The following is a 21335-nucleotide window of genomic DNA, read 5'->3' on the forward strand; positions in this document are numbered from 1 at the left end:
TTATAAAAAGGAATATGTCGATTCCATAGTAGCCTATAAAAAATAAGAGCAATTCTTTGAAAAAATATTTTTAAAAAATACCTCTTAAATTTTAAATTAGTTTTGTTTACTATATTTTAATAGCAATTGACTACACTTAAAAAGTAAATGACAATACATTTTTAAAATAATTTTTTATTTGGGATTTTGAAATCCAAGAGGTATTTTTTTTTAGATTTTTTCTAATTCTTTTGCGGAAAAAGTTTTAGCGAAGTTTTAAACCTTCGAGAATTCGCATAACGTTTGTAGAATCGTGGAAGACATATAGCCTTTTTTTTTTAATGAATCTCGTAATCAATTATCTGTATATCTGTTTACATGGTCAGTAGTCCTATTTATTACTCTTCTGATCCTATTTATAAGGTATTTCCAACATGTTTCATACAGAACAAGAAAAACCTTAATTTTATTAACTCTCATTTAAGATTTAATAACTTTTCAACTTTATCTTTATTTAATATACATTATACCTCATATAAGCAAAGTCAACATAATAATAAAGGGGGATAAAATTGTATATCTATATAAAAAATTTCTCTCATTGCCCAATAAATAGGATCAAAAAATATATTCTCTCTTTGCCCTATAAATTCAACTTTTAGTATGTGTGTGTTATTTGTGTAATCAATCAATTAGTTAGTAGTTGGCCGGTTAGGAGTTGGGCATAAATTTCCTGCAGGCACGTAACAAAGCCAATAATTGACTTAAAACTATCCCAACGGCTTGATGTCTTCCTTGATCAATAATCATAAATGAATCTTCCCCTATATATAGATTTGTATCTTTATAAGTTTTTTAATTCTCTACATATCAATTCTCCATTAATTCTTGGAAAAAAGAATAAGAGGAGTGGGCATATAGGTAACCGTTTCAAATACGTGATGTTACGATATTCTCGACGTTTATATTTATATATGGCTGTAAATGGATGGAGTCATTTATTACCCACCAAATATGTCACTTTAAATTTCGGTAGTAAATATAATAAATTCTTATGAAGACTTTATTCATGTTATACTCCCTCTTGTCCTACTTATAACCTTCAATTTTGAAAAGAAGTGTGGTCTATTTTATAAGATTTAATTTATGGTATGTCCATTAAATGCATATTTTTCAACTTTGCCCTTAGTTATTTATTCTTTCTCCTTTACCATACTCTCTTGTCACATTTTCCTATACATTCTCTTTCATTCTTTTTCTCATTTATTATAAGGGCATATTTGAAAATAAAATTATATTTTTAACCTATTTGTTACTTTTATCTAATTTTAACTTCTTGTTTTGAAGCTTATAATAAAGACCAGAGGGATTCTTTTTAAAATATTCAGAATTAATTTTACATTTTAATGAGTTTATTTTATAGATATATCGGTATCCTAAGATTTTGAAAATTATTATATATCTCATGTATTTGTCTTTATGAGCCGTGTCGTCCCGACCTAAAATCTGGCGCTGTACTCCCTCCACGTGTGGTTGATTCATTCATAACACCAAACATGAACGGGGGTGGTTATTGAAATTTGATATCAATATATTTGAATTTTGTCATGTTTATATATTTTAGGTTAAAATTATTACTACTACTACTACTATATAAATTCATAGTCAGAGTATTATTTATTGTTGCAGTTTATTTGAGATATAAGAAACAGTATTTCATTTTTGATAAACAGAAACAGTATTTCATATTTTATCACTGAAATAATAATATATTGATATAGATGTTTCAAATTTAATTTGAATAGTTTATATGCACTATCTCAGTAATAAATTATATTTGTTGTATCAATATCTTATTTCAGTTATCAAAATTTGAGTTATGTGTGTGGAAATTCTATCTAAACATGCTTTAAATCATATACAAAAATAAACCTTTGGCCATATTAAAAGAGATATTTATAGAAATGTAAGAGTTTAAGGAGTTTATTGTAAATACCTAAACAAAATGGAAGCTAACTTCAATAGGTTATCTATAATTTAGCCATTATTTCTTGAATAAGAATTATTCAAAAATTTACACTTTCATCTCTCTCTCTCTCTCTAAAGTATTTGGGGGGGGGGGGATACACCAAGACACTTTTAATTTTTAATGACCAAAGATGAACCGTGGGATAGGAATTAATGTATATGCATAATAGATAGTAAGCTTAATTGGGTATTATGTGATGTTACATTGGATACTCTATGCTTGAACAGGAGTTGTTCTATAATATGCAGGCACAATCGCAGGAAAGAACATTTGCCTTACTCCTTCCGCCTTTATTATAGGGAATATGATGCCTGATGCGGCCTGACATTTAACAAAGAAATAAATATATTATTGAAGACTAAAACAAATTGATTTATGTCTAAAATGTAATACAACAAGTTAGTCATTCACAAGCAACAAATATATATGGACTATATATTCATTTTGTAAACCTAATATCATATATGGGAAGATATAGAGCAACTTCGCATTTTGGTTCATGTAATTTGGAGGTTCTCTCATTTAATCAAAATTTTAAGAGAAAATATTTTGAATTTCACTGGTACTTTTTTGTGTATGAAATCCCTGCATATAGTGTCAGTACTTTCTGTACATAAAATCATATCAGAGGGTACCTATTGTGACTAATAAAAAATTTAAATAGGTATTTTTTGACCAATTTTTAATTGCAAATGTGGCTCAAATTAATGGGTTAATATAATTTTTCATATCTCAAATTTGCTCTAATATTAATTTTAATCTCTCAAGTTTCAAATCATAAGTTTTTAACTTTCAAGTTTTATTTTTATTTAAAATATCGGTCCTTATAATTTAATAAAAAGTTGGTCCATTTTGCCTTTTGAGAGACCAAAACTTATGATTTAAAATTTGAGGGACCAAAATCAAAATGAGGGCAAACTTAAGCAACAAAGATTATATTAACCCCAAATTAATTGAAAGTGTGAAAATACATATATACTCACGGAGATCAATCGAACACCAATCCAAATGCGTTTGGGAGAAGGGAAAGGTAAGAGCAGGCGTCCAACCCCAAAGACAGCAACAGCAAAGAAGTGAAGGACCAAGCTGAGAGGCTTAGGGTTTAGACCAGACAATAAGGCCACTGGTCCCTCTGAGAAGACACCTCCTAGGCTCAAGTAATCAAAACAAGCTCGTCTCATTTCTTTCCTTGCTGGATCTGGTGATGCACTGAACACCTTGTACAGTGCTCCTGCTAGTGTGTTGATCGTTGATGCCACTGGCTGCAAATCAGCATACAATCATACACCTTCCAGTTATCTAACCAGATTTCACACACCATATATATGCATTGCATCAAGCTCGAAAAAGAAAGTTGCGATGTATATGAACTCACGCATACTCATGTTTTTCCCTTTTTTGTCATTCTTCACTCAACCGAAGAAACTCACAAATATATGTTATGTTATAAGGTTGACTCTTATGACCATGATTGATGCTATCTTAAAGTTTGACGAACCCCAAAAGCACTTTAAAAAAACTGTTTTTAAATAAGTTAAGACAAAATTCTTTTTACATACTTATCTCATATAGTATAGAATGACTTTTATGGTATTTGAACTACACTTGCAAGATTATTCCGACAATTCATCAACCAAACCAGTTTCTTGGTAAGAATTAATATAATCAATAAAGCATGTTGCTAGCAACCCCTACACATTTCATATCTCTTAATTCGTAGCCCAACCATTTTATATCCTTAGTGCACAATACCTAGTCTCATGAAGACCATAGACTTGGAGGAGCTGGATTCGTTGAGACAGTTTCAATTCCCTTATTCTTTCAGTAATGAAGTATGTTAATAAGACCTTTAAAAAGAGATGATGAAAGTTAAAGAATAATGACCTTGCGGAGTGTGTAAAAAGATTGGAGGTATTTGGAGAGAGCAGAGGCGTCGTGGAGATCAGGAAGAGGTCTGAGAAGATCCCTCAGAACGACAATGTCGGAGAGAGCCACAGTCATGCCTCCACCTGTGAGAGGGTGACGCATATTGAAGGCATCTCCCATTAAAAGAGCACCAGGTGTGGAATATGGAGACGCTGGCATACTCTTGTTTGGCATGCTTCTTATGTTCCCTTTCTCTATAGCTTCTATAAAATTATTATACAACTCCGGAGGCACCTGAGAAAGAGGAGAGAAAGAGTCAGGAGAGAAGCTTAGAGAGAAGGAAACTCAATATGCAATTCAATATTACTACTTTCAGTCTTCAATATAAGATCTACTTTAACAAATTTGAAGACTATAGTGTAAATGATATGAGAATCAGTTTCGGTCTTAAGCTCATCAGATCTGAATTATTTATATCTCATTTGAATGGTCCAGATTTAATTTTTTTATTTTTTTTATTCAAAATAATTATTTTAATATATATAATCTAAAATAGAGATAATCTCTTAATTATCATTCCTTCAAAAAATAGTTTTTTATTAAAAAATAATTAATTGAAAATTTTAAATCTCGATCATTCAAATGAGATATAAATGGTCTAGATCTGATGAGCTTAGAATGCTCATAAAAACTAGTTCCAAATTATATATACCTGAGGAGCTACTACAGTTTTCAAGTAATGAGCCATTTCACCAGAGGCAAGGGAAGGCAGTGTTTTGCCAGGAACATCAACCAAACATCGAATCTCGGTGCTGCTGATTGGATAGAATAAGATGGGAGAAGGATCACCCAATATTACGTGCCCATGGTTTGCATATGGAAGCTCACAGTTCTTCAGCACTAGACCCACAAAGTGAGAAGGCACTTCAACCTGCGTTCGTTAATGAGACAAATCAATGATTCAAAACTTGTGGTCAGATAAAGCTAGCTATGCTGCTTAAAAGAGTTAGCTAGTTACTATTGGGATTAGATAATACTATTTGAATACAAAGTAATTATACTAACAATAACAACAAGCATTATCCTACTATATGGGGTCAAGCGTATGGATCGTTATACGTAATAAATATACCAAGAAATTCAAAAACAAAGGGATATCAAGAGAGGGAAATACTAAATAAAAAATATCTTTATAAGTTATTAATTAATAGTAGGACTCATGTCTCAAACTGTGTATAATGTATAGGGCTTATGTTTAGTTTGTACCAATTACACACGCACCTTAGGGTTACAGAGAGAACGCCTCAAGTTGGAGAAACAGCCATCACAAACAATGGTAAGGGGAGCCTTCGCCATGAGCTCATTTCCACTCTTTGTTTTGTAATAAACTCCTTTGGTGGTTCCTTTTTCTTCAACTAAAGATGTCACCGTTCCTTGTTCTAGTTTTACGCTGCAAGTTATTTGTTTGGAAGGTTAAAGAAAAAAATATAGAAGTCTCAGATGGAATAAAATTTTTAAATAAAAAGAGATAGAAAGACTAAAAAAACTCAGCGTTAAATTTTCGAGTTAAGATATGTTTTCAAATATACATCATATTCTAGCTGTATATCACCTAATATAGTCATTAATTAATTAGTTTTTTAATTTAATGGGTGGGTGTTAACTGTTTGAATTTAAAAGCAAAATCAACCCAACAACCTGAGACTTGAATGGGAGCTCAAATGCCAGTAGGTTATAAAGCCAATGACACTAAGTATCAATTAATGGATTAATAGCATCTTTAGTCTCCAACTTCATTTTGGTTTTGGTACTTGTTTCCTGGACAAAAAATACTGTTTCAAAGACAAGAAGTCTTTATACAAACTAAAATAGAATCAAATTTTTCATGTATTAAAATTTACTGATTTCAAATTTTAGGTACTAAAATCAAAACGAGGTCAACTTTCAGGGACTGGATATGGCAACAACCCTTAACTAGTTGAATTGCAGCATTTTGAACTTTGAGATACTTGTAATTAATTAATTAATCAGACGAGTTTCAAAATCAAAGTAGTGATGAGGCTGAGAGTAACAACTAAGGATCCATACTTGGGAAGAGAGGCAGCTTTTTGTCGCATTCTGTGGATGAAACGGCCATTGTGAAAGCTTCTGCCAGAGACATCAGACTCAAACTTGTCCAAAGGATATGAGAGTTTGGTGCTTTTGCCATCCTTATACAGAGCGTAACCAAACACTTCCTGAGCATCTATCTCATCCACACAATCTGCATATATGCATACATGCAGCCTCAAGAGCTTTCACTTTCACGTTAATTACCCCAGAAAATGACATTTAGCTGGGGCCCCTTTTACATATTTATATGCAAGATAAAGCCAAACCGTACTGTAATATCGGATAATTACAATTTCTTTTTTCAAAATTCTAATGCAATATAGTATCTCCAATCCTTCATGTAAGAGTTAGTTTGATATTTAATTTGGTCCTAAATTAAAACTTAAAGCCACTTTGTCTCTTATATTTATTCTTTTTTTTTCAAAATAGTTATTGTCCTTGTAATAGTTGCACGTGTTAAAGATTTCATTAGTTCTAGCTAATACATATGATTAGTAAGAGTATTTTAGAAAAGGCAACACCTATTTATTACAAAGAATTAATTTAACTAATTTTTTTACTATATTCAAATTAGTTCACTAAATGTGGGCACTTCTCCTAGTAGAGATTTGAACCTTGGTTCACCACATAATCCCTCACAACGTGGTAAACCAAGGTTTGAATTTCCATTTGGAGAGGTATCCACATATATTTAGTAACTAATAATGTCTCAAACAGGATTGCTCTAATAGTAAGATACCTGTATTTACTAAAAAAAATTAGTCAACTTATTTTTATATTAATAACTAAAGTATAATTTTGCTGCTATATCTTACCCTGAAGGCCCAGCTGAACTAACTTCAAATAGCCTCCAGGCTGTAACAATTCACCCACAATCCTGTCAGGTTCTCTTAAGTCCCTTTCAATCACATGAACTCGCCTTCCATCCTGCAAAAACCCATCTTTATTCATTCTTTTGTCGGCCATTAATTTCATTTCCATTTCCAGAAACCCGAAATAAGAAAAATCACATATAAAGAAATATGCCTGCCTGTTTGTTTGTTTGTTTTTTTTTGTCTATGCCTGCCTGTTTGGATCTGCGGCTGAAAAGTGATTTTACGATTTCGCTATATACGAAATATATATATATATATATATATTTTATCTCATGCATAGAGAGGAAAAACAATTTTTAGAAGTGAAATCAAACTACCACCGCTATTGGTATGGTTTGGTTATTGTTTTCAGCACTAATCACAGAACTCAATATAATTACTATTGCCAAGCAAGATTATTAAGTGCTACCTAGCTAGAGGTTTTATAGGAAAAATATGAAAATAAAATTTATTTCCTTAGTTTTATTTATGAGAAACTTTTTCCCTAGAGGGGAAAAAAAAACAAGGCCCTTGAAAGTAATTTCAGAAATACAAGCTTCCATTTATATATATAATAAATTTCATTATGCAGTCTTCATTTACAAATTATAATTTCTCCTACTATTAGCAAGACAGAGGGGTTTTCAGAAATTTTATTGAAGAAAATACTATGTAAATAGATCATAATCTCTCCAATTCTAAAATGTTACATTAGCTAGAGAGCTTGCTATTGGTTTTACTATAAGAAAAATATGGAAATATTTCATCCGATCCTATTGATAAGATTATTCATAAAATTTTAAAATTATCCTTAATTAAAAGTTACTACCTCTGATTCTTAATATAAGAGCTTATTTAACTTTTATTTTAGTCATAAATATAAGACCACAATCTACTTTGTCTCTTATATTTATTTATTTTTTAAAGGTAGTCATTATAATAATGGCAGTTATAGCCAATACATTTAATTAGTAAGGATATTTTAGGAAAGACAACACCAATTTATTTTCAATAACTAACTTAACTAGTTTTTTTAATTTACTCAAATTAGTCAGCTAACTCTTATATCACAGATAAGAGGTAGTATTAAATAGCATGTGGGGTTCTCTTTAATTCTTTGCACATAAAGCCAAAATTCGTATTTATGATAGAGGGCAAATCTGAGGAAAAAACTATAAATGCTCAAACATATTATTGCAAAGTAACTTATATAATGAAAAACTTGTCAGAAAAAAAGTGTCTTACAACTAGAAGAAGAAGAAGTAGATGATATAGAAGATCGTAGAAATTAATGCCAAGAACTTTCTTAGCTGCAACATATCTTGTCACTTTCCTACTACTCCAAATGGATCTAAATCGTGAGAACCAGATCAGAAAAATCAAGAAATATAATGGGTTTCACAAATTTCCATCGTTTTTCTTTCTTGTTTGTTTCATGAGAAAACTGAAATGGAAAAACATATTCAAGCATTTTTCTCCTAGAAAAAAGATTGAGAATACGTACTTAATTACATATAGCCGCGAACTTGAAGTCTGAACAATTTCATTGAACTTCAAACAACCAAATGAAAACTTTTTACTTCCAGAAATATCCAGAATATATATAAACAGATCTAATTCAGAGTTCTCATAAAAACCCAGAAAATCAACAGAAATCTACCATTAATCCTACCTTTCCAAGCGTGTAAGCCAGAGCTGAACCAGCAACTCCAGCACCCACAATGATAATATCGGTATCTTCTCCAATCTCTGGATCTTTTGATTCTGCAGAACCGTTTGTTTTTGGCACCTTTATAGATGAACTCTTGATCAGCTTGCTCTTTTTGGCAAATTTTGACGCAGAAAGAAGAAACGCAACCACTAAACCAGAAGCTAGGATTCCTCCCAGAAGATACTGATAATCCATATCAGTTGGTGAAATTTTCGTCAGAAAATCAAAGAAAGCAGGTAGAGACGTTGAGTGAAAGTTGTGGTGAATAAAAATGATGATGATGATGATGAGAAAAAGGGATGCACGCAAGTTGTCCTCGCTGTACTTGGCTTTGTATGTGGCTTTGACGTGTTCTGGAACAAATTCCAGCCGTTTCCTTTTTATAGCCAGACACCAACTTCCCACTCTCATCACTTTCACATATTTTAATTGGGAAATTAAATAATCAAACTAGTCTTAATGCTCATCACAGTGATAAGCGCATGATACTCATCGCTGTGGTGAAATCTAAACCATTTAAAACTAGTTTTAGTGATTCAAATTTAAAATTTTTAACTAGTAATTTTTAAATAAAAATTTATTTTTAAAAAAACTTATAATTAAGATATTACATTTATTTTAGACTATGTACCTATTAAAAGAAAAATATTTTTTAAAAAAATATTAAATATTAAATCTTGGTCATTTATATTAAATTTAAATGATTGAGATCTGATAAGCAATGTGATAATGAGCACTGAAACAGCTAGTTCCTTAATTCTAATTCAGCACTACTTATAGTTTTACCTAATTTTTAATTAGGTCCTTATATCCTTTTGTTGGGTTCTTACTGTTTCCCCTAGAAATTAGGGTTTATACTTAGTTTATACATCGAGCTTGATGTAGATGGCGACTAAAAGATACATAATTTGTCATAAAATGAGCACATAATAAAAAAAGTATTTTTTTAAAAAATGATGGAATAAAATTTGTTTATTATTCATAAAAGGAAAAAAATTGTTACACTTATAATTGTCCTCACTTGCATTTATATAATCTGTAATATGGTTAATTTTAATTTTATTTAGATCCGTGTGACAAAATTAATTTAAATATATGCCGATCGAAGTCATCAGGCATTAACTCTCTTTCTCTTACAAGTTAACAAATTATGGGTATAATAACTAATACCTATAATTAAGAAAACTATAAGAACCCAATAAAAAGGAAAAAATTACAAAGACTTCAATGGAAATGAGGTGAAATTATCGATACTTGTACACTAAATTTCCTTATTTTAATTTCTCTTTTTTCCTCAAAATTAATAAGTTCGTGCATTATAGATTTATATTCTGAAAATTGCTTGTTGGAAATTATAAATTATAAATATATATATGTGAACATATAATTATTTTTCATTATATTAGGGGAGTTTGAATTTCAATTTAATTTATTTTATCTTTGCAGCCTAAGGCTGAAATGCGTATCATTTTTTCAAAAAATACATATAATTTTAAAACAGGCTTACATATTTTTTTGGCCAGAACCAAGATTACATATTATACGCGTAAGTTCAATCAACTTTCAATTCATATTGTGAAACCTTCGACATATATATAAGTACTCGTAATAGGCTGGCAAAACACACACACACACACACACACACCCATTATAGAGATAGTCTTTAGTAATCCAATATGGTTGAATCAAAAGTCATTATTACATTTACCTTGCATGCTAAAATTTACTGGAATTAAGATACATAAGATAGTTAATAGTTAATTATTTCTTTTATATATATATATATATATATCGGAAGTATTTGTTAATTAAGTTTGTTGGGATATTCAATATTTTACATTATGTTGGGAAGAGCTACGTAATTGGATCTGAAATAACTCTAAGATAACTTGGTAATATTATACTCCTTTAACTAATTTGACTAATTTGATTAGATTAAAAAAGTAAGGTAAGTTAGTTAATTATAAGAAATGTGACACATTTTTCCTAAAACACCATAGTCATCTTTCTTAATACACCATCTCCCTCTTCTACTTGATTATGGTTGAGGGAGTATCCATAGAAGTAGTGTAAAGAAAAATAATAAATATGACAAATGGGTCTTATATTTAGGATCAAAACTAACTCAACAATTGGGTCCTATATTAAGAATCGAAAGAGTATTTAAAATGATTTGTATGGAAAAAGAAAATAAAAAATATTTTCAAAACTGACTTCAACCACCTCATTAAAATTCTGTTGAAGATGAGGTCAATGGGAAAAATCTTTTTATACAATTAGTTTGGACCGTTAACATTAATGGCCAAGATATGTTAGGATTAGTTAGTGGAGACATAAAAAATTTGATTAAAAATTTGATTGATTCTTTTAATAAATATATAATTGAGTAAATCTGTTTATAACTTTTTTTAACCAAAAATGTGTTTAAATTTTTTATATTTAAATATTTAATTTATGTTATATGATGAATAAAAATATGTTCAAGGTATGTTTTGAGTTATTTAAAAATACACCCGAATAAATAACTTCTAATAAACGTGAGAAAAAATTTAAAATATAAAATTCTATCATGTAATCAAACTTAATACAATTTATGGCATATTAAAAAGTTTGAGGGGGAAAAAAAATACGTGTATTAGAATTATCTTTTGATTGTATAAAAAATTATTTCTTGGAAAATATAAACGTTAGAATACTCCTTATGTTAAAGAAGGATATTTTGATAAAATAAAAATTTAAGAATTAAACTTAATAGTCAACTAATAATTAAATGTTTAAAAATTGAATCTCAATTATAAAAGAGAAATTTGTATAACAACTTAATTTTAATATATTTAGATATATTTTTAAAATAGAGTGAAGGCCTCGGTTAAAAAAAAAAAAAAAGTAGATGAAAGGTTTCTTCAACTTAAATGAGACAAGTGGGTGGTGAATGTATTTTATTCTTAAGAATATTAAAAACTTGAACCTTTTATATGCTCCAAATGTTTCATAAAATTTAGAAACCACCTGCCTAGCTAATTAATAATGGGAAAATTAGGGGGAAAAGAAAGTCTGTCATGAAAAGTTTTACTTTGTTTTAGGGTTTTAAATGACAAATATTAATAATGCTACTTTCACTCCTTAATACAGGAACCAGTTTAACATTTAATTTAGTCCTAAATATAAAATTTTAATCCATTTTGTCTCTCATATTTATCTTTTTTCTTAAGATAATCCTTGTAATAGTTATACATGTTAAATAGTTCATCAAATGATAGTTTTGGCTAATATACTTAATTAGAAATAATATTTTAAGAAAGGCAATATATGTTAATTATAAATAATTAACTTAACTAATTTTTTTAGTATATTTAAATTAATCAATTAGTTTTTATACAAAGTATTAGATGCAGTATAACATAATATTTGTTTTTTTTTTAATAAATAACATAATATTTGTTTTAATTAGATGACTTATTTCTCAATATAAGTTTACATACAGACACATATAAACGCACACATGTATAAGGTTTTTCGATTGTGTTAAATTGATGAGAAGCTGTCAAGGTGTCAGTCTCTTTTTCTGCAACTTCCCACACCAGACGAAACGAGAATGATGAAGGAAAAAAAAAGGACACAGATAATAAGGAAGATGAAAAAACGAAGAACAAGAACAATTAAAAACACACCTATCGATCATTTTTCTTTCCCTTCTTCCATGGTTTTTAGAAGGTTGCGACGATAGAGAAAGAAGTTGCAAACTTCAGATTTGAGAGTTGCCTGCGACGGAGGGAAGAAGAAAAATGCAGGGAGATGTGATTCAAGCCATTGATTATGACACTTAGTAAAATGTGAGGGCTAGTCTTTTCTCCTTTTTTAAATTTTTTCTTTTTTATTACCATATATTTTATTGATATAATGTAAAGCATTTCACGATTGTTTTTTTTTCTTGGCCAAAATTCACTGTTGTTCACCTTTTCATTGGCTGTGTGTATATATATATTCATTATTTTATTATTATTTAAAATTTTAAATTATATAGTTTTTTTTTTACTTTTAAAATAAATCTATCGTATCCTTTCTAGTATTAAAACATGATTGAGTGTGGAGGGTGAGATTAAAGAGCTAAATGGGAGTAAAGGCACTGTTTGTTTGTTTTTCATCATTCATTTTTAATTTATTTAAAATTTTACTCTTATATATTATATATAATATTATTTTTATTTAATTATTATGTTATACTGATCTGACTGATCCAACTGTTTGAATTGTGATATGCTGGCCTTTCTGATTTTATATCCGGCCTGGTTTTTAAAATATTGGTTGTTACTTTGGATATCTGTAAGAATTAATTTAAGAAGTTGGCGGAAAAAAAATTGAAAAGGCCTCTTTTGAGGATTAAGTGATGCCAAGTCAACGGTTGGATAGGAATTGAATGAAGTTTCAGTATCCACCACACGCAACCCATCAGACAAGTTGGTATTTTCGCATCTCCTTAATTAATGCTCAACCGTTTTAGCGCTGCTTCGTATCTTTTCTCTTTTTAATTAGGGCGACCCCATGCGCTTTTTTCCACAACCCCTTCCCTCCCTTGTATTTATTATATATGAAATAGGATATACTCTTCTAGTCTTATTTATAAATTACTTCTAATATATTTAACACAGATTAAAAAAAATTTTAAATTTTTTTTAATTTTATCTCTATTTAATATACATTATACTTGATATAAACGAAATCAATACAATAATAAATAAAAGGTTAAATTATATATCAACACAAAAAATTTCTCTCAGTATGGTACCAAAAAATATCTTCTTTCTCTTTCCTATAAATGAGACCAGAAGAGTATATGGGCTGCAACTTGTTACTAGAACATTAATTAATATTAATGCACAAATTATTTGTTTATTGTAATTTTAAGTAAAACAAATAAAGTTTTCATAAAAACCTCATATTCAAGATTGAAGAGAGTACGAATTAACTAATTTTACCAAAATATTCTCTAAAAAGTGTGACTCAACCGTCCTTTTGAAGGCGCAAACTTATCAAGGTTATTCCTAATAATGCAAAGGTCTAAAAACTCATTTAATATACTTTTGTGACACATGTAACTTTTAGTGTCCAAATTTTTTCTCAATAATCGGCTTACTTCTTAAACTTTAACCAGTACAATTCAATCCCTATAGTTTGTTAAGTTAAAGAATTAGTATAAAGATTAGGTTATACTGAATCAAAATAAAAAATTTATAAGGATTAAGTTACATCGAGTTAAGTTGTTTTGAGATAGGGAATTATATATATTAAATTATTCTGAATCAAAGTTTAAAAACTGAATTGATAATTAAGAAAATATTCAAGAACTAAAAATTATATATTTTCCATATTTTTTATTTTTAAAAAAATAATATCTATTCATTATAAATAATTAACTTAATTAATTATCTTAATCGTAACAAATTATTTATCCAAGTATTATGTTAAGGATCGGGATAGTTTTGGATTAACATCATTGTTGGTCCTTATAATTAACTCGTATTGTTTCAAATTATGGTTTTTAATCCTTTGGTATCTTCATAAGTACTCGGACCCAGACTTGGACACGAAGTTAACAATATTAAAATTTGATGACATGATTGTAGCACTGTTAAAAATTGCTGATGGGGCTGTCAGAAGAGGTCAGGGAGCCAGTTTAGGGGCTGATTTTTTTTTAAAAAAAATAACCATTCTTATTCTAATGGGTATAGAGTTTAAAATAAAAACAGTCTCTTAACTACCGTTTTATTAAAAAAAAGATTACTTAATTTAATAATGATTAACTAAAAATATTAAATTAAAAACACTAGTATTCATTTAATGATTTGAATCAGCATTAATTATATCTCGAGGCTGAGCTCTCAAGTCTCAATCAATTGTAGTTTGCAGATGATGATAGACGCTGCAGTCACTTCTTCCAGAGGCAATAAGAAAGTCATGGAGAGGAATCGAAGAAGCCAGATGATGACCCCGGAGTGGCTGCAGTGATCTAGACGGTGATGCTTGGATTGGATGAGAACGTTTTAAGTGTCTTCGTTTTTCTCTTTTTAAAAAGAGTTAATATTCAAATTTGCTCCCTAAAGTTTTCACTCGCAACACGCAACACTTAAAAAGTTTTTTAAATATAAATTTATTTTGAAAATTTAAAATCATAATAATATTATTTTCTATTATTAAAAAACTAACGTTAATTATTAAAATAATGATATTGACTATTAACATTTTTAACGGTATAATATCACCATGATTTCAAAATTTCATGACAAATTTATACTTAAAAAACTTTCTAATATCCAATACTTTTGAGGAAAAAAATATCACACGCCATGTCATCAGCACAACCAGCAATTTTATCCCGTCGACAGCCTCATTAGCAGCTCTGAGGTGTTACTGCCATGTCATCAAATTTAACACTGGGGCCAATTCCTTAAGAAACCACATAGGAAGAAACATTGAAAAAAAAAAAAAATGGCTTCTTGAAAAACCATGGTTTTGGTATATTAATCAATTATTAAATTTTTGGAGGTGTTTGGATGGTTTTTTTTTTTTTAAAATCATGATTTTTGTTCAAAATCAAGGTTTTAAAAAAATATTCAAACACTCCTTAAAAGGCTAAAATCAGTGGTTTGAAATTATAAGAACCAAAATCAAAATGCAAGTGAATTATAGGCACTAACAGTAGTGTTAAATAAACTACATTCGTTTGAAATTTTTGAAATAAAAAGTTGATGAAGTATCTTTAAAGTAAAAGAAGAGGGAACTAAATAAGATAAGATTAAAAACCTTTAGAATATTTTTTTTAAAGTAAAAGAGAGAACATATCTCATGTGGGTTTTCACCTTTTCTTCTTGGGTACTTGTTCTTCTATCTTCGAATTTGATGCATTATAAAAGTAAGTAGAGCTGTAAGAACTTCAGATTCATATTATACAAATATTAATATCCAGATTACCCTCTAATTAATTAGTAAAAAAACTTCAGATTACTCGCCAAGTGGCTTTTAAAAAAACAGAGTTTCATTTTTTATTTTTCCAATAATAAGTTTACAAATTCTTGATCCATCACAAATATAAAATATATTAGTAATTACCCTATAAATAACGAATGATACTTTAATTTTGGACTCTAATTGTTCATTTTTTTTTTTCAAGTGTTCTTCACACATTTTATAAGAATCCATCCAATTTTTTGTATTCACTACACCTTTTAAATACATATTTCAGAAAGATTTAAATATTAAATGAAAAATAAGTATAATATTTTAAAAAATTTAAATTACCATCTCTCATCCTAATTATAAAATTTATTAATAAATTACAAACTACATCTTATAATTAGAATCCAAGTTAGTATTAGTTTAGAGAAAATCACTAGATGTGTCAAACTATTATGGGGCCGTAAAGAACTGTTTTCATTACCAATTGGGCTTCTTTGGAAAGTATTAGGCGCGTCAGCCCAAAATGGCTGCAATAATGAAATTACAAAACCACCCCTACAATGCCGTTCCTCTTACCAGCGTGTCCGAATTCTCCAACGGCTACTTACAGAACTAACAAATTTAAAATTGTCTCTCGTTCCATCCTTCAACTTCCTTCATCTCGCCACACACCACGCTCCTCTGCTTTCTCTCTTATCTCTCTCTTTCTCTCTCTACTTTGGATAGTATATGGCTACAGAAGCTCCTTCGTTGCCGGTGATTGAAGAAGAAGAGATAGACGATGAGTTCTATGAGAAGATCGAAGCGCCCAAGTTCGTGGACTTCACCGCACCGGAGATCCGTCGTTCTCATGATGACCGTTACTGGTTCTGCCTGCGTGTTGGTAATTTATTTTCCTAGCTGCGTCCCATGAGTTTATTGGAAATTTAGATTTCACTCTTTTCTTGCAATTTAACTGGAAATTAGATTTCTCGATCAGACTGAAAGAACTTTAAAGTTTCCAAATATATCAAGTCCGAGTAGCATGGACAAAGTTCAAGACTTCGAGGATAGCTTAGAAGCATAAGTTTAAGATTTGTGTTAATGAAATCTTCTATACTTGTGAGCAGGATGTGACCGAAATCATGAAGACGAGTTGGACTCTGAAGCAATCTACAAGAATTTTGTCCTTCGGGTGGGTTCTGGTTTCACTCTTCTAACTTGAACTTCACTTCACTGATATTTGACAAAATTCCCAGTGTGGACACGATGGTAACTTTTGGCTTTGCAGGTTATGGCAGCCAGAAGTCCCAATGTCCGCCTCAGAAAAGCAATGAACAAAAGAGGAGCAAGGTAGCAAAACAGAACTGCTAATGTTCCCCTATCTTATTGACCATTTTTAAGTAAAATTTTTGTTAATAAGATTTATCCCATTTTTTGGTTCTTAGTGCAAATCTGAAATGCCCACACACAGCTCCCGCTAAATCTTCGAAGCCAAGGGTTTCGCGATTGGCTTTGATCTCGTCACTTTCAAAAAAGATTGTTGATGACAAAGCAAGAACTAGGCCTCCTTCTAAGGCTCATGCAACCCCAAAAATTGCTACGGTAAAGCAATCATCTGCTACGGCTAAGGCTTTTACAACTCCCAGGAATCAGAAGAAAAGTTCGAATCTTGCTCAGTTCAGAACTGTTCAAAGCAAAAAAGCTTTGAATGTGGATGTGCCTAAAAACAGAGTTATAGCTAAAACTCTTGTATTTCACTCGCCGAAAAAAGTAGTGAAGCTCAAGAGCTCTGTAGAACTGAAAAAGACACCCATGAAATCACTGTGTTCAGCAATGAAGAAGCTTGAGATTGATAGCGTAAAGAAGAAGAACGAAGGAGCTTCAAGAAGGAAAATCAAGGGACGTGAGGTTAAGAGCCGGGTGTTTGATTCTTTATATCCTAACAGATGTTTGAAAGAGGAAAAGAAACTAAAGGGTCCTTCTCACATTCATGAAGGAAAAGCCACCCATGATAATGGTGATTCTAGTGACATGGAGATTGATGGGAAATCAAGAGATGGATCTCTTGAAATATGTCATGAATCATCAGCTTCAGAAGGGGCAGAAAAGAAGAGTTGCGAAGAAAATGACGAGAAGAGAGGGAAAATCCCGGAAGCAACAAAGAGAAACGACAATAAAGAGAATTGTGTGGTGTGTGATGATGATAATAAAGAAAATGAGGGGGAACTCAATGAAAATGATGATAGGGAAAATGTTTCAGCCCCTGATGAGAACAGGTACAGATTTAATTTGCAATAAAATTAATTATATTAAGAGTATCTCTTGCTTCTTGATCTTCATAATCCAATCATCTTTTCCTCAGAAAGCTGGCTATTAATCATGACAACCTTGAAAAGCCCAAGAATGAAGAGACGAGGAAAACGCAGAAGGTAAGTTCTGTTTCAGATTCAATCTTCAAATTTTATGCTTACTTTATTTGATTATGACTTCAAACCAGACTACGTCAAACCAGAAACCTACGTCTAATGCAACAACTGGGTCTCAACTTATGAAATGCATAAAATTAATGACTTCAATTCTTATGCTTGCTTCAAATTTTATGCTTACTTTATTTGATGATTATGACTTCAAACCAGAAACCTACGTCTAATGCAACAACTGGGTCTCAAGTTGTGAAATACAAAAAGTTAAAGCCAACGAATCCCAAGCCTTTTAAGCTGAGAACAGATGTAAGGATGTTCTCTTCCTATCGGTTTCATGAAGATTGAATCTTAAAGGAAGTTATGGTAATTAAATCTTTTGTTCATGATTTTTTGGGTGTTTTTTTTTTCCTCCAGGAAAGAGGAATTCTAAAAGAAGCTAACTTGGAGAAGAAACCTCTCTCACCCTTGAAAGAAACCGCTACTAAAGGAGGCAACACAATGAGGAAACATCACGATTTAAATCAGGTGAGTTTCATTTTGAATATTAGCTATGTTAGAATCTCAAAGTGTGAGCATACTTGATTTGATGTGGAAAGTATCACATCAAATAAAATTGCGGGTAACAATATATTGATAATAGATTTGAGCCTTGATCTTTTAAGTTAAGATTTGACGTCGATTTCATTGATATCGTTCCTCTTCACGTTGCTCATGACCCAGCTTGGATGCTTTCCTGTTGCTTATGGCTCAGATTGAATTCCCTCGTGTTTTTCAAATTCAAACTCTCCCATCATACTCAATGTAAACCCTCAGACTCGGGACGTATCATTGATTGTACTTATGTCATTTCTCATCATGCTGCTCATGACCTAGTATGGACTCTCTCCATTACTCATGACCCAAATTATTAGACTCTCCATGTTTTGAGGCATAATGCTCCTCAGGCCCAAATTAAACATTAACAATGCACAACCTCAGACTCGGGACGTATCACTAATTGTACTTATGTCCTTCCTTGTCATGTTGCTCATGACCTAGTTTGGACTTCTCTCCATTACTCATGACCCATATTATTGGACTCTCCATGTTTTGACACATAATGCTCCTCAGGCTCAAATAAAAATTAACAATGCACACCCTCAGACTCGGGACATATCATTAATTGTACTTATGTCCTTCCTTATCATGTTGCTCATGACCTAGTTTGGACTCTCTCCATTACTCATGACTCGGGACGTATCATTAATTGTACTTACGTCCTTCCTTATCATGTTGCTCATGACCTATTTGGACTCTCTCCATTACTCATGACCCATAATATTGGACTCTCCATGTTTTGACGCATAATGCTCCACAGGCTCAAATAAAATATTAACAATGCACACCCTCAGACTCGAGACGTATCATTAATTGTACTTATGTCCTTCCTTATCACGTTGCTCATGACCTAGTTTGGACTCTCTCCATTACTCATGACTCATGTTATTGGGTTCTCTTATTTTGAGGCATGATTCTCCCCCGGCCCAAATTAAATATTAACTATGCTAGGATGTCAGGCGTGAGTATACTTAATTTGATGTGGAAAGTCCCGCATCAAATAGACTTGCGATTAATAATAAGTTTGAGACTTGATCTTTTGAGTTAAAATGTGTGTCGATTCCACTTATGTCCTTCCTCTTCACATTACTCATTATCCAACTTGGAGTCTCTCCTATTGCTCATGTTCTAGATTGGACTCTCCTCTATTTCGAAGCCTAATACTCCTGGGGCCCAACAAACTTGCGGATAGTATGGGTTGTTGTAATAGATTGACATGCTTTGAAATGAAAATATTTCAAAAGATACGAATCATCTCTAGAACGTATTGTATCCTTTTTACAAACTTCAAATTTTACTTGTACATGAAGACCTAAAATTATGCATTCCTTGCTTCCATCAGAAGAAGGAACAAGACCCTGATAATAACAGTTGCGAAGACGGAACAGACCATGCAACTGAAGAAGATAAATCTGTAAGTTGATGTGCAGAGGATGTTGAGGATGGTATCATTTGAATGTTATTGCTTTATGAAATTTTAGAGAATAAAGAAGGCTGAAACATCTTAAATGTTGATGTAGGTAAGCATTCAATGTTCTGTCCATGGAAACTCCAAGATGAAAGTGAACAGACTATATGCCACTCCACAAAGAAGTACTGGTCCTAAACTTCAGAAACCTGTTGATATGGCTGAACGGCCAAAACGACAAGATAAAGCAGCTCAAAAATTGGATGACAAGTTTAAAAGAAAATCCCACATGACGCAGCCCACGCTAGTTGTAAGGCCTAGAAGGTAAGTTATTATACTCACTTTGTTCTCTCCAAGGAAGTAATTATAATTTGTTCCCTCTATTTACTCCATCCATCCTAAATATAGGGCAATCTAAGTAGTTCACGCATCTTAAGAAAAGTTTGTTTTATCTTTAATCTTTCTAAAAAAATAACATTTGTTTCTAGTTATTACCTTTTGTCAAAAATTAACATTCATCCTAAATCATATTTTGAATGCATCCTTATAAAAACTGAAAAAAATGGGTAAAATGGGAAGAAACATTTTTTTTGGGGGGGGGGGCTGGGGAGCAAGTATTTATCAGAACAAGTTAACAGTTTAGCCTCAAGATTCCTTTAAATTACTCTTGCATCTTCATTATTTATGATAACCATTTTAGCGTAGAAGGTAAATGAGTTATATGTTGGTTGTATTCGCAGTGCTTTGTCGAGGAAGAAAGAGAATGGTCTTGTTGTAACACCTGATAAGAAGCAACTTAGTGTAATTGATGAAAAGTCATCCTATTTACAGCCCAAGGAAGAAACAGTAAAGGCTTGTAATAACGGCGATTCGTCTATAAGAAAAGCTTACAGTGCCAATTCCAGGTCTCGTTCAAGACCAAAAAAGGCTATAACCATTCCAAAGGAACCAAACTTTCAGAGTCTTCATGTGCCAAAGAGCTGCACAAAAAAATTGACTTGAGAATTTTTTTTTACACCATTTCATTTGGCCCACTTTTCTGGCTGTTTGTGTGTCTAATGTTCAATAACATCATTGAATTCATGATAGTGGCTTTCTGAAGATTGTTCTGGGGCCATCTTATACTGAGGCGTAGGCAAATTTGTTGATTCAGATACATCTTTGTTGTAACAGTTGATTCATTTGTAATTGTTTGTTGTGTTTATTTATGATATAACTTTAGATGTAGGTCTGATTTTTTCCACTGCATTGTGTACTTCTGAAACAGAAAGAATATAAGTAAATTTTGAGCGTTCTAAGTTAAAATTGAGGCTATTTATGGAAAAAAGCAGGGAAGCACTTTGTGCCCATGTACCATTTTTTAATAGAATCATCATGAAAATAACAAATGAAAGTTGTCAGCATTTAGCCCTAGCAACTT

At 31.2% G+C, this 21335-nt stretch overlaps 2 protein-coding genes across 2 annotated transcripts; one reads left to right on the forward strand and one right to left on the reverse strand.

Moving 5' to 3' along the window:
• Nucleotides 1–1992: 1992 nt before the first annotated feature.
• LOC114756654 (squalene monooxygenase) lies at nt 1993–8880 on the reverse strand. The gene is made up of 8 exons (XM_028945609.1): nt 8513–8880; nt 6802–6913; nt 5963–6137; nt 5156–5324; nt 4587–4805; nt 3893–4168; nt 2992–3270; nt 1993–2329 (listed from the first exon to the last, which is right to left on the reverse strand). Exons 1-8 carry the CDS (start codon nt 8744–8746, stop codon nt 2222–2224), a joined length of 1572 nt encoding a protein of 523 aa, XP_028801442.1. The 5' UTR covers nt 8747–8880; the 3' UTR covers nt 1993–2221.
• Nucleotides 8881–16222: 7342 nt separating this feature from the next.
• Nucleotides 16223–21335, forward strand: LOC114756693 (uncharacterized). Its single transcript, XM_028945634.1, has 10 exons — nt 16223–16388; nt 16615–16679; nt 16776–16837; nt 16933–17763; nt 17850–17916; nt 18124–18216; nt 18325–18435; nt 19850–19921; nt 20028–20239; nt 20656–21335. Exons 1-10 carry the CDS (start codon nt 16235–16237, stop codon nt 20915–20917), a joined length of 1929 nt encoding a protein of 642 aa, XP_028801467.1. The 5' UTR covers nt 16223–16234; the 3' UTR covers nt 20918–21335.

This window comes from Neltuma alba, unplaced genomic scaffold (assembly GCF_004799145.2).
Source record: "Neltuma alba isolate B1F8T4 unplaced genomic scaffold, ASM479914v2 tig00010452_pilon, whole genome shotgun sequence".
NCBI lineage: Eukaryota > Viridiplantae > Streptophyta > Magnoliopsida > Fabales > Fabaceae > Neltuma > Neltuma alba.